Genomic DNA, 13,610 nt, shown 5'->3' with positions numbered 1-13,610 from the left:
TCCCCGAAACCCTCCTACCTGCCAGAGAAACACTTGTTACCATCAGCTAAGGCTAATCCTAGGTGGCAATTATCGACACCTGCTATGTGCCCGGCAAGGGGCTAAGCATTTTACAGACATGAATTCATTACATCTGTGCTAATATGGCGGCTTCTAGTCAACAGGTGACTATTAAAATTAAGTAAAAAATTCAGTTCTTCAGTCTCACCAGGCACATGTTAAGTGCTCAGCAGCCACAATTTTAAGGGCCACACTAGTGGCTGGTTACTGTACTGGACAGAGCAGATTACAGCATTTCCATCATCACAGAAAGTTCTATTAGGCTGCGCTGCAAATCCTTACAATATTGTGTGAGGTAAGTACTACCACCATTCACGTTTCACAGATGAAGAAACTGAAGCACAGAGAGGTTAGGAATTTCCTCAAGTCGTAAGCGGTAGAGCTGGGATCTGAATTCAGGCTTCAAAGATTTCAGTGTTTCCTCTCCCAAAACAAAACACCAACAAACAAAAAACAACATCCCAATAAAGTACTAAAGCTGAGTTCCTGCACAAAATCTGAATATCACCTCCTCAGAAAGGCCTTCCCTGACCACTCTGTCCAAAGACATCCCCACCCCCACCCAGCCTGGTCACTCTCTAGCCCACTACTTGCCATGAACTGAATTGTGTTCCCTTCCAAAATTCATATATTGAAGCCCTAACTCCCAAGGTGACTGTATTTGGAGAAGGGCTCTTAGGAGGTAATTAAGGTTAGATGAGATCATAAGGGTGGGGCCCTAATCTGATAGGATTGGTGGCTTTACAAAAAGAGGAAGAGAGAACTCTCCACACGCATGCACACACTGAGGAAAGACCACGTGAGGACACAACAAGAAGGTGGCCATCAGCAAGCCAGGAAGAGAGCCCTCACCAGAACCTGACAATGCTGGTGCCTGATCTCGGACTTCCAGCCTCCAGAATTATGAGAAAATAAAGATTTGTTGTTTAAGCCAACCAGTCCATGGTATTTTGTTATGGCAGCCCAAGCTAATTTCCCTTCCCTAAATCCTCTGCAGCACTTACTCCTTACTAATGTGTGTGCTTCATTACTGTCTGTCTCCCTAACTTGAATGTGAGCTCCATGAGGGTAGGGACTTGGTTTGTTTTGTTCATTGCTGTGTTGGACACATGGTTGGTGCTACATAAATACTGGTTAAATTAATTAAATGGAAGCTCCTGTCTTCCTGGATGTTGCAAACTAGTTTACAACTTGGCCACTGGAATCAATAATGAATCTTAAACACTGTGATTCTTACAATTAAACTTAGAACCAAACCCCCTGGCATCAGGATAGTTATGTGTGACTCCCCTGCTATAAGAATATAGAAAATGAAAAAGAAAAAAAAATTAAACGTTAACCTCCAAAATGAATCAGGGAGAGATTATTCACAGAAGACTTTTAAACTTTACAGATGAATTATCTTAGAATTCTTTAAAACCAGTGCTTCTTTAAGGAATTGAAATCAGTGTGGTTACAGGACAGCCTGCGTCAAAATCTGTGTTTGTGTGTCTATGTGCCTGCCTATGTCACTGTGTTATTTGTGTGTGCCTGTGGGAGTCTCTGTGTGTCTGTGTGTGTGTGTGTGTGCATGCATCTTTGAGAAAGAGATGGTTAAACATGCAGATTCTGAGGCCCAGCCACAGTCCTACTAAATCTGGCAGAATCTCTTGGGGTGAGGCTCTGGAATCTGTGTTAATGAGCTCATTGATATTTGAGACCCGCTGTTTTAAATAGTAAGCTTCTATAGTGAAATTTTAATGGTGTTTCAATTCATCAGAATTTGAGCTAGATTTCAGGTTTTTCGGGAACATAGCTGGACACCACCTGGAAGCATACACTGAGTGTCTCCTATTAGCTGGCATGGTACTCGAGCCTGGGGATGCGGCAGGGAGGATACACAGATTACTTACCGCTCAAAAAGGCACCGCTGTACAAGGACTCTCCCCTGAAAAAGGCAGGCCTGTGTATAAGGGCGAGTGTGGGGTTGTAGGGGTGCAGGGGAGGCTTGAGAATCAGCTTCTGACTTCTCCCCAGGTATCTTTGCTTATGTCCTAAAACACCGAGGGTGGGCTGGTAGCACATACAGATGGGTGGTACAGCAGAGCAGACTCTGGAATCAGACTGCATTTGAACCCTGGCTCTGTCACTTATTTGCTGTCTGATCTTGAGCAACTTTCTTAACTTCTCTGAGCCCAGGGGATTTCATGAGCGAATGCACGGAAGCAGTACTCTAGCACATTGTAAGGGCCCCCCCCCCCAAACATGTAGCTGTGTTTTTTCCCTTTTAAGAGCCAGCCTCTGGCAAAATGATTCAAACCTTTGAATCGTGTTCTTAAAGGCAGTGACGCTTTAAAAGCACAGACCACAACATGGGGCTAGATTAGTAGTTCATTTAAAAGTATTCACTAATTGTAGAGAATATATGTTTGGTTTCAGTTTGAGTGGGTTCAACAGCTACTAAAATGATTTTTTAACTGAACCGTGAAGCAAAAGAACATTAATACTAGATCTGGTTCAGGGTTTAGCTAATTAATGTGGTTTGTTTCTGTTTGAGATTCACGATTCCATTTGGTTCAGTCTCTGGGCAGAGCTTTGCCTGATATTCCATCGTTTGGATTCTCACTGCTCCCACCCTCAAGCCTCCGTGACTGCAGCGCCCTCCTGCCGGACCCCATCACTGCCTGGTTCAGCTTCCTAACACATTTGTAAAACTAAGTCATTCATTTAATCAAAAGCCTTCCCTGGCTCCCCATTACCTTCAGGAAAAAGTATCCCAATTCCTCAGTCTGCCATAATCCAACTCCAAAATGGAATCCACATTCCAGCCAGGCTGGAATCCTCAGAAGCACCAAACTGGCCATGCTGGGTACTTATTCCAGACCTTTGCTCAGATTTCTCCCCCTGCGTGGGAGGTACTGCCCTCTGTTCTCTGCCTGTCCTGATCTCTCCCGCTGCGCAAAGCTTCAACACACACTTCTCATTCTTCAAGGACTCCAGCACCTATTCATTAGCTTTGTACCTGGACTCCCACAGCCTCAGTCTGTTCTTCTCAGTTTGGCACGTTGCATATGTCAATAATTCAGCTATTCATTTCATCTGATATTTACCGAGAGCCTACCCAGTGCTGAGTACCGTGCTGGGTGCTAAAACCACAACCAAGGCCAAGGTGGACACGACGGCTCCGTCTAAATTCTAACCTCTGGAGGGCGAGGTCATCTCTTACACTTCTTTTGTGTCTCCCTCACTGCCTCCTAGCTGGGTGGTAGAAATGTTATGGGTCATCAACAGATACTTGGTGAATGAGTAACTGAGTTCAAAGACGGATCATTGCATTGATCATAAGATTGATTACCCAGTGCGGGCTTTTACCCCCTTGCTCCCAACTTGCCGGGTGTGACTGGAGAAACAGATAACCTCTCTGTGTTTCAGTCCCCATTCAACAGAGTAGGAGGCAACAGATCTTAGAGAAAGCCAAAGGGCATCCTTCTGCTCTTCCACAAGGGCCTGGAACTATTCACCAACTGTTGGTGGACAGGCAGCGGCTATGGGCAGCCTCTGTGCACCTTTCTCTCACTGCGTGTATTCTGTGTATCAGTCTAAACCCCCCTCCCCATAATCCCCCTGGTAAATTGAGTTCCTTAAGGGCAAAATGTTATTTTAAGGATATCTATCCTTCTAGAACAGTCCCTGGCACACAGTAGGAGCTCAGTAAAAGTTTGGCAAAGGGAGGAATGGATGAAAGTGAGCTATCATCTTTCATTTTATTCATCGTCAGCTGCGGCAGTTCACAAACCACGCCCATTTCCTTTCGCGTCCTTTAGGTTACACACCGAAAACCAGTGATATTGACTTGACCTCTCCAAAGCTGAGTGAAGGCTGAAAGGCAGCTGCTGCAGAGCTGCGTCCTAGAGAAACCACCTTCCTGCACAGGGTGAAATGGAATCGTCTATGTTTGGTATTAAAACCTCGCTGCCCCTGACGTCAAAGAAGGTCTGTGGCTTCGAGGGGACAGCAGAAACTCTGTTTCCGTAGCGCTGGACAAATGACTGCCTGATGTTTTTGTTCCCACTTGTTTTTTTCTTGGCCTCCTTTCCAGGAAATGGACTAGAGGAGCTGGTAATTGATTAAAAATAGGCTTCGTGTGAGGAAAAAAAAATACGCATTCGGCAAAATTAAAGTCTCCGAGCCTCAGAATGCTTGCAGCTAGCTATATTTAGGCCTGGAGATTAGGTCTCCTTCGAGCTGGCTGGAAAAAGTCTCGGGTCAAAGAAAATCTTTTCCTTCTATTGTAGGATCATCACCTCTTAAGTCTCGCGCCTTGCTTTCTGACCGCATGGGACTGTGTCCTGATGAAAAGCTCAGTAAGTGCTTTTCTAGTGGCTTTGCCCTTGGAATCTCAACGCTACAGACCTGGGCAAGGCCTCGATCGCCGCCTGAGGCTGGTCCCCAGGCATCAGGTAGGTGAACAGCGTTTCCAGCTCAAAGGTCGTTAGGGGCAGTGTCCCCATGAACCCTCTTAGCTGTCTGGTCCAATAGTTTATTTTCCTGGGGAAAAGGGTGTTCCTTTTTAATCCTTTTTAACACATGTCACTCCCTTGTCATCAGGTCTTTCATTCAAGCCTGGTCCTGTGCCGGGGCCTGAGGATAAAGATAAGATGAAGTTGTGTTCGCTGCCTTTAGGGAGCCCAGAGTTTAGCAGAGCTCCTCATAAAATTCCTTTAGGGCCTTGAAGACGATCCTGGCACGACTTGCTATAAGAAAGTCAGTTATTATGAAGTTCAGATTGACAGGAAGATAAATTGGGCTTGAGTCTCCACTTAAAAAAAATTCACCTAAGGGCTCAGCTAAATGGAATTTAAGGTAGGATTTAGTTTATTCAGACCTTTTTCAGAAACACACCTAATTGTGGAGAGAAAGGTGTGCCCATAAGGAATCACTTCTCAGCCCTCTCAGCGGGCCTCCTCTCTCCTCCTGGGATCTCAGAACGGAAAGGGAAAGGAGAGGAAAGGAGAGCTGGCCAGAGGAAGGGGTGTCAAAAGGAGGGAGGGGGTAAAAACAGAGGGGAGGACTGAGCAGGGGGAGGGGGATGGACAAGGGGAGGCAAGAGGAAAGATAGCGAACTAACCCCAATTCCCCTAGGACCTATTTTACATTCCTTTGATCATTTTTGGAAGGATGGGCTCAGGAAGTACAATTATAGCCAGCTCTCCATCACCGCTAAGGAGGGAAGTCCTTTACAAGTGTTAGTTATTATTACAACATGAATAATTGAATCTCCCAGATAATCCCCAAACCTCATTTGAGTCTTTAAGTTTCTCTTCCTCCACCGCCAAACCTTTTAATGAAATGAGACCGAAATGAGACCGGTGCTAGCAAAGAAAGTAAAAGGGCTGGCGAGAGTCCCCCTTCTCCTCCCATCGCTCCACTGCCTCTGGTCTGTCAGGTCTTTAATCCTCAAACCGGAGACACTGGCCCCCCAAAACCATGAGTAGGGAGTGTGAGTGAGGAGGGGTGCATCCTGCTGACCTCTTTGGACCTAGCTCCATCTGGGCCCCTTCTGCCAACTCCTCCCTCCCTTCCACCCTCCCCCTCCTCAGCACCCCTGCACTGATAGCTGAAAGAAAATACGTGCATGGCAGGCACTGGCTGACACACCCCACGTACAGGGCCGTTTACTTATGTTCTGCATCACCTGCTCACGCATTCCTGTCTATTCCACCTTCTAAATTGCTCTTAAAAGTACTCCTTGCTTTCCACCATCCCCAAACCAACTTAATCTAGACTCCGTTCCCTTTGGCCTGGACTCTTGCAGTGGCCCCCTAGTAGCCTCCAGTCTCTAACCACTCAAATCCATCTTGCACGCTATACCCTTCAATGGCTCCCAGTTGCTCACAGGGTCAAGTCCAGAGGCATTCCTATGGCCAGTGAGCCCTCCATGATCTGATCTGTGACCAGCGCTCTGCCCTCACCTCCCCCACAACTTCTGGGAAGACCCTCCTCACCTCCACCCCACTTGGGTTTGTTTCCTAACTCCCTTTAAATCTCAGCTCCCACATACCCTCCTCCTTGACACGCCCCCCTTTGCCCCCAGTGACTCTGACTTCCAGTCATTTGCATAGAGAGGGTCTCCAGTACAGCCCCCAGATCCGCACTGCACTTCTCACACTAGACTGCAATCAATGGCTCACAGGTCGGTCATCCCTGCTAGTCTGTGAGTTTCTCCGCAGGACTCTCTGTATTCCTGGCACCTAAATATGTCTTGAAAGAGAATAAATGATGTTTTAACAATTGAAGGGCAGAGCGCCAGAGTGGTTGTAACAGAACTAGCACCAAAATCTAAGTTCTGTGAGGGCAAGGAATTTTGTTTTGTTTGCTGCTGAATCTCTAGCGTCTGGAACACAGTCAGGCTATTTGTTGAATGTTGTTGAACTTGGACTTAGACAGAACTGAGTGTGAACCCGACCTCTACCATTTTCGAACTCTGTGTCACCTTGAACTAGCTGTCTGTTTCCTCTGAGCCTCAGTCTTATCATCTGTAAAATGGGGATAATAATTCTACGTACATCATAGGTAAGAATTAAATGAGATCAGATACTTGACAGCACCTAGCATAATGCCTGGCACAGAGAAGGCAGGTAATGCATGTCAGCTGAAATCCTTTGAAGACCAATGTCTTCTACTTCTCTGATCCCTACCGTGCGCCCTTCCCCCACCCTAGCCCTGCTCGTGCCCACTGTGGTCAAACCATCAGGGGCTCGGCACTCACTTGCCGCAGTTGTAGAGGTCACAGCAGAAGCAGGTGTTGCCCCGGATGCGAGGTGTGCAGAATCCACGGCTGAGGTGAGGGCAGTTCACCTGGGGACACACCACAGTGAGTAGGTGAGCTGGCACTGGATGGGAGGCGGGACCCTCTGGGATTGGCACTGTGAGTTAGTGACTGATGGAGACGGTAAGGATGGCTGTGAAATGAATACACCAATGCACGGGCAGGATGGGGCTGGGCAGGTGGCTGGCTGAACTCGTGTGTGAGGCAAGTCACTGTGGAGCTGGGCTCACGTGCAGCCTCGTCCACAGCCCTCAGGGCCCCATCCCTGAAGGGTGGAGATGGAGAGGAGGAAGGACGGATGGAAGGACGGACAGAAGAACAAATGGATGGTAGGAAATGAGGATACAAGGGGCGGGAAATCAGGGTATGGGGGAAAGGGGACCAGATGGGAAGGAAGACAGAGGGGCCATCACATGCACTTTGAAGTACAGTAGTACCTCTCGAGCTGCCTGGGTAAGGTTCCTCATAACCCTCGCAGAAGGAGAATTTTTGGTTGAGGAACTTATGACCTTATATAGGAAAAATAGGGTTAGGGGGACCAGGGTTACAAGTGAACCTATGGAAGTCATTATTAACATTTTTACAGTCACCAAGTTAACACAAGAATGAGAACACGATGAAATCCAGAGAATAGCAATGATATTTTACACATCTCGTGTTTGCAAAAAAAATGTAAAAATTAACTTCCATTTATCATCTCTTATTTGTGAGAAATCTTCCAGGCTCTCCCCCGCCCCATATGGATGCAATGAAGTGCTTGTAAATTTGTTTCACTGTGTTATAGAGAATGTTGGTGGTAAACGCGCACTTTTTTCTATATTGGGTCCTTCATCCAAAAGCTCATGCCTTTCTGATAAGCTGTTGGCACATACATCTTTCTACTCCTTTCTAACCCGAGAATAGTTAGAAAAATGGTAAACTGGTGATTGGGGAAGGAAAATGGGGCAAGTGGATGGCACTGTTCACACTGTATGTCAAGGAAAACAGCTTCCCCTGAAGTTATGCAATGCAGTCACCATTTTATATCCACTTGCCACCTTTTTCTAACAGTCACAAGTTTACCATTTTTCTAACTATTCTCAGGGGCGGGGGGGGGCATTGACTTTCAATTTGAAGTTAATAGAGAACCAAATGGTCGAGGTTGCTAGAAGCACATGGTAGAGTTTTATATTAAAGGGCTCTCTGGATTGGAGAGAGGTGAATGTGAGCTGAAATGAAAGCTCTCCAAAAATGACCTGGAGCCGAGCTTCACCTCACCGCCCACTGCCTCTGCTTCTGTGTGAGGCAACAAGGAACCCAAGGAGAGCCATGCGGGGCAGGAGAGACACACCCTCACGTGTCCACTCAAGCAGCAACAGACTGGCCTCCGGGCGTGTCGTGACAGGCCTCCCCAGAGCCTCAAAGTGGACAAGGCTTCTCAGTGACCCTCATTGGCTTCCTGACCCCTCCCATATGTGGGACTCAGACTCTGCCTCCCCGGTCCAGGCCTGCTGCCTTGGTGGGGCTCCCACTTTTCTTCCAGCTGGACATCAAGTCCAGGCAGCTGAACCATCATCCACGGACATGGGGGAGGGACCTACCCTGTGGCCTCTGTACTCTTCGTCTGTCCCTCTCGGGATCAAAGCCACACACTGAGAGGCTGCCTGCTGGGGTCAGAGGGGCAGCCTGTGGCCACAGAACAAAGTAAATCTGATTAGGCCTCATGAGGCTCTAACCTATGACCATGGCCCCATTAGCACTGTGCTCTGACCCACCGAACAAATCAACTAAACATACCTTGTAGCAAGCTGTAGGCCTGGGAAAAAGAGTAAAAGAAAGGGGGTTCCAGGCAGAACAGGAGACTTTCCCCAAAGGTAAGACGTGCAGCCTCCTTCTGGCTCTTACCTCCTCAGCTTCCTTCTGGGATGTCTTGGGCACATAGTGGCACCGGTTAGCATAGAGTGGTTTCAGATCCTGGAAACGGAAACACCAAACCAAATGGGTTTTGGCTTTGGAAAATAGAGCAGCAAGTGCTCTGATTGGTAATAAAAGATTTGAATACACACACACACACACACACACACACACACACACACACACACACACCCCAGAGCAGGTAGTGGGGGTTGGGTTGATTTCTGAAAGCTGCCCATCTAGGGAGCCTGAGAATGTGAGGATCAGATAAAAATGTTCTAATAACTGCTTTCTATTGGGCCACTTGGTTAATGAGAAATTAGGAAATTGACTGAGAAGTGGGTTTCTTGAAATTTCCACTCTGGTTTTCTTTTATTTCTAGTCTTTGTCTCTTTGCAAAGAGTCCCCAGGGAACAAAAGTCAAAACTCCAAGTTATTGCAACATCACACTCCCAATCGGAGGGAGGCCAGCTCCAACAATGAGGATTCATTATCACCTGGGGACAGGACCAGGGCTGGCTGACACGTACCGTCTGCTGTCATTGCCACAGCTTTTTCAGAAGGAAGAGCTCAGGAAGCAAGCCCCACGGGGATGGGTAGCCATGGAGCCTGCTGTAGATTTTAACTCAACTGAATGATGAGCCATTTTCACTCAATTACACAGATTAAAGACAGTGAACTCCAAAAATACCACTGAAGCCCAGAAAACTAACATGGGGCTCAAGGACAGTTGACTAACCCTGCTGGCTTGGGCAGCTTCCTGGTGAGGGAGCTCTCAGACACAGGGGCTGGGGTGGAACAGATAGATGCAATCCAGTGCTACCTGGAAACTGTCAGTCAGGGGATGCTGCCCACTTTCCGGGGGACAGTAAACATCCCCTGACTGGTAGGGGGCTTCGACCAAAAGCAGGTTAGCACAGGACAAGCAGTTTATGCAAACTGACCTTTGGAACTCGGCCAAAAGCACCTTGGCAGAGGGAGTTTATCTATTGCCCCTCCTTCCCCCTAAACCCACTTCTCTCACCGTTTTCAATAATCCTGGTGGCTGCTTTTCCCCACACATGTGATTGAGCATCTCCTGCACCAGACACCCAAGTGCCTCCTTGCCTCCCTGCCTGCTGCCCCGTCAAGGACCTAGGACCTTCCATCAGCTGCTTCCACATGAATGTCCTGACCGCTCCGTGTTCTGAAAGTACACTGCCCTGTGGGCTCAGCCTGGAGTCAGGCTGGAAAGGAATGAGGGTTCTCATGGTCACTGCCAGCAGGGTTTATTTTCCGACTTTGGGCAATGGCAGAAGTCATCATCATCCTGCCGAAGGGGAGGCTTGATGTGCTGGTCGGAGCCCTCCTGACCTCCTGGTTCTCCAAAGAGCATTCAGCCACCAACTGCCTAAATGAAGACAGACGTGTGTGTGTGATGGTCGCCCATATGCTGCCTCTGGGTGCTCTTGTGCACTGAGGCCCCAGGGGAGGAACAAGCCCATGTGACTGGCCAGTAAGAAAAGGCCACTTAGCCGCGCAGCCTTTTCCATGCGAAGGGCTAGCGACTCCGGAGTGGAGGGCTGGCCACGAGACTGCTTCTTGCTGAGTGTCAGTGTGCTCTGGGCGAGGCCCTCTCAGGGCGCGTTCACACCCATTATTTCATACCGTCCTCATGTTAACCCTGAGAGGCAACCAGGTTACTATCACATCCACGTGGAAGAGGAGAGACTGGGCATGAGGAGGGAAAGGGATTTTCCCAGCTAGTTAATTGCTATATTCGGGGAGGGGAAAGGAAGGAAACTGGAGACGAGAGAGAAGGAATGAGACACATTTAGAGGGGGGTCAGGAAGTAGGTCTTAAGGGGAAGTGCACATGTCCCCAAGCCAAAGGACAGGGCACCAGGAGGTTAAAGGGCTCCAACAACAGGAAAGGCTGGCTCTAACCCACCCGAGCGGTGCTGGGGTCCAAACGTGCCTTTCATTTAAACTGGCCAACAGACATCACCATAGATTAATAAAGCCTTCTCCCTCAAAACTGTCTGGGTACCAGTGAGGACTGGCAGATGTCTTAGGACAGGTACAATGTAGGCAAAAAGTTGTTCTCAAAGACTCCTCCAGCCTTACTCCAACCTCCCGAATCAAATGCTCTACTGCAAGCCACTAACGGCAGGAGGTACAGAGGGCCTAGACTCAGAAGCTGGAAGAAACTTCCAATAAATATAATTTGGATTTTTCTCGCATTGCCTTTGGCTGAGGCCAGTGATCAAAACCTTTAGGAGTTTAGGAGTCGGAAAAATGCAAATCAAAACCACAATGAGAAACCACTTCATACCTACTAGGATGGCTAGAATTTAAAAGTCGGATAATTACGGGAGTTGGCAAGGAGGTGCAGAGACTGGCACACTCAGATACTTCCAGTGCGAATGTAAAACGGTGCAGCCACTTTGGAAAATTGGCAGTTCATCGAAAGGTTAAACATAGTTACCATATGACCCGGTACTTCCAATCATAGGTATATACTCAAAGGAAATGAAAACATATGTCCACGTAGAAATTTGAACACAAATGTTTATAGCAGCATTATTGATAACAGCCAAGAGGTGGAAACAACCCAAATGTCCATCAACTTGTGAATGGATAACCAAAATGTGGTATATCAATACAATGGAATATTATTAGACCATAAAAAGAAAGGAAGCAATGATACATGCTACAATATGGATAAATCTGGAAAACATTATACTAAGTAAAAAAAGTCAGGTTACAAAAGACTACATATTATATGATGCCATTAACAGGAAATGTTAATTAATATAGGGAAATCTATAGAGAAAGTAGAGTAGTGGTTGCCTAGGACTTGGGGGAGCAGGGGGAATAGGGAAGTGATAGCTAAAGGGTATGGGGTTGTTTGGGGGATGATAAAAATCTTCTAGAATTGACGTGATAGTTTGCACATACACGTGAATGTACTAAAAGCCACTGAATTATATACTTCAGATGGGTAAATTATATGGGACGTGAACTATAGCTCAATAAAGATGTTTAAAAAAAGAAACATTAGGAGTGGGAGGAGGAGGGAAAAGGAGGAAGCCATTTTAGCTCATGATGCCATGAAAATCTACTGCAGGCTTCTTGGCCACTAGGCCTATGTTGCCATGGAGACTGCCTCGGAGTGAAGAGCGCTTGTCAAATGGGGATAATAACACCTGCCCTACATATCTCACAGGATTGCTGTGGGTCTCAAATGAGATAATAGATGTTAAGGCACATTGAAACACTAAATTCACTATACAAAAACAAGGAATTATTGTTTTTAAGATGGCGCCTGTTGAAACAAAATAGCACACGTACTATGATTGTCTACAAGCATGCTACAAAAATAGGTATATACTCAGAGGGTAATATGCAAAAATTGCATATGCAATAGAATTGCTATGTTAGGGTGGTAGGATAGTGGATGTTACAAGTTCCTGTTGTGTCACTTGCCTTTTCAAGAAGAAAAAGATGAAGAAAAAGATGGCTCTCTCAGCTAAACTCAAAAGGGATGAGTCTGATATAGGGGCTGACATATTCCTGACCCCAAAAGAAAACTGGGCTAAAAGCTTCTCTCTTCCATCCCATACTTTTCCCCCTGCCCAGTAATTATCTCCTGACATGCCAGCACTGACCATAGGAATTCCACTAATCTTGGCAAATGAGGGACTGACTCTTATGTCTAGGAGGAGAGTCCAAGAGCAAGTTGGGATTGAAATAATAATGTTAATCATATGCAAATGTTAATATTATGTTAATAATGCAAATCATCCTTTCCCAGATCCATCCATACCCAGGACACTCCCTCAGGATGACCTGCACTATTAGCCAACGATTGAAACGGAATAAAATATGATGGATCCACACAATATTCTGATAATACAATTTTTCTCTAATTCAATTGTTTTAGAAAACATATAATTCCAACTAGTTCATAGGATGTTTTCATTTTCAATGTTGGTTCACTTGGGGGAAAAAATGAGTATCTGAGGTTTTTGTGGGAGCTCAGGAAGCTGCTTGGTTTGCTCTCGATTTGGGTTTGTGGGCCAGATCAGGGCTATACTATGACCTCCCTGGGACTTCTGCCTTTTGTGGACAGCTTCCTCCATTAAAAATTGTTGAAAATGATATTTCATTTATTTTGATTATATCTTATGACTGCATTGGTATAAAGACAAATTTCTATTATGTGTGAAAACATTTTTTTTGGCCTAAAAGTTCATCATTTTTCTTCTGATTTGAAAAGAAATGATCATATTTTTCTGGGACCCTGAAAGTCCGTGGGTCACAGGCACTGTTGTCTGCTGAGCCCAACAGAGAAGGCGGCCCTAGGCCAGATATCTGGAATCGTAAGAGATGGAAAGCGCCGACCGAGGGGTGAGGGCTCCTGCAGGGAGCCCTGTGGGAAGGACCCGAATCCCAGGCTTCTCCAAGAAGGAGCACAGGTTTGGGTTTCAGGAGTAAAGTAGCCTTACTCGAGGCACAGCTTCTCCAGAACAGGAAGCATTTGGCGCCTCTACTCCAGAACTGGGCTCGTTTTGGAGACTCCCAGCTCTGGGGCTTCCTCCGGATCCCAATCACACCACTCCTCTCCAACCATGAAGACAGCGAAGTTCAGGTATCCTAGAAAAGGTGTCTGTCCTCATGGGCTGCTCTTGTCACTGTTGGAGGTGGGGGAGGTCAGCTATTGCCACCTCCAAGGCTCTCAGGAAGTCATGTGGCTTCCTGCGGCTCTCTCCCTACCTGCTCACTCCCAACACCAATTCCAAGCCAGTCCCCTGGCCCTTGTCTCTGACTTTTCCAAATGTCACCCACGTGTCAACAAAGGCTTAGCT

At 46.8% G+C, this 13,610-nt stretch overlaps 1 protein-coding gene across 3 annotated transcripts in view; it reads right to left on the bottom strand.

Annotated features, from left to right (window-relative positions):
* The window catches only part of TMEM255A (transmembrane protein 255A), a 47,317-nt gene that overhangs the window by 15,814 nt on the left and 17,893 nt on the right, over window positions 1–13,610 (bottom strand). Inside the window, exons 5-7 of one of the 3 annotated variants that reach the window (XM_060002958.1) lie at window positions 8,753–8,821; window positions 7,306–7,377; window positions 6,809–6,897 (exon numbers count right to left, since the gene is read on the bottom strand). In XM_060002958.1, the coding sequence (XP_059858941.1) occupies window positions 6,809–6,897; window positions 7,306–7,377; window positions 8,753–8,821 (230 nt within the window). The remainder of the gene's footprint in view (window positions 1–6,808; window positions 6,898–7,305; window positions 7,378–8,752; window positions 8,822–13,610) is intronic. The other 2 variants (XM_060002959.1, XM_060002960.1) reach the window with 2 other exon arrangements.

This window comes from Delphinus delphis, chromosome X (assembly GCF_949987515.2).
Source record: "Delphinus delphis chromosome X, mDelDel1.2, whole genome shotgun sequence".
Classification (NCBI taxonomy): domain Eukaryota; kingdom Metazoa; phylum Chordata; class Mammalia; order Artiodactyla; family Delphinidae; genus Delphinus; species Delphinus delphis.
The sequence above is the reverse complement of the archived record's forward strand: the minus strand, read 5'-3'. Positions and strand labels throughout refer to the sequence as shown.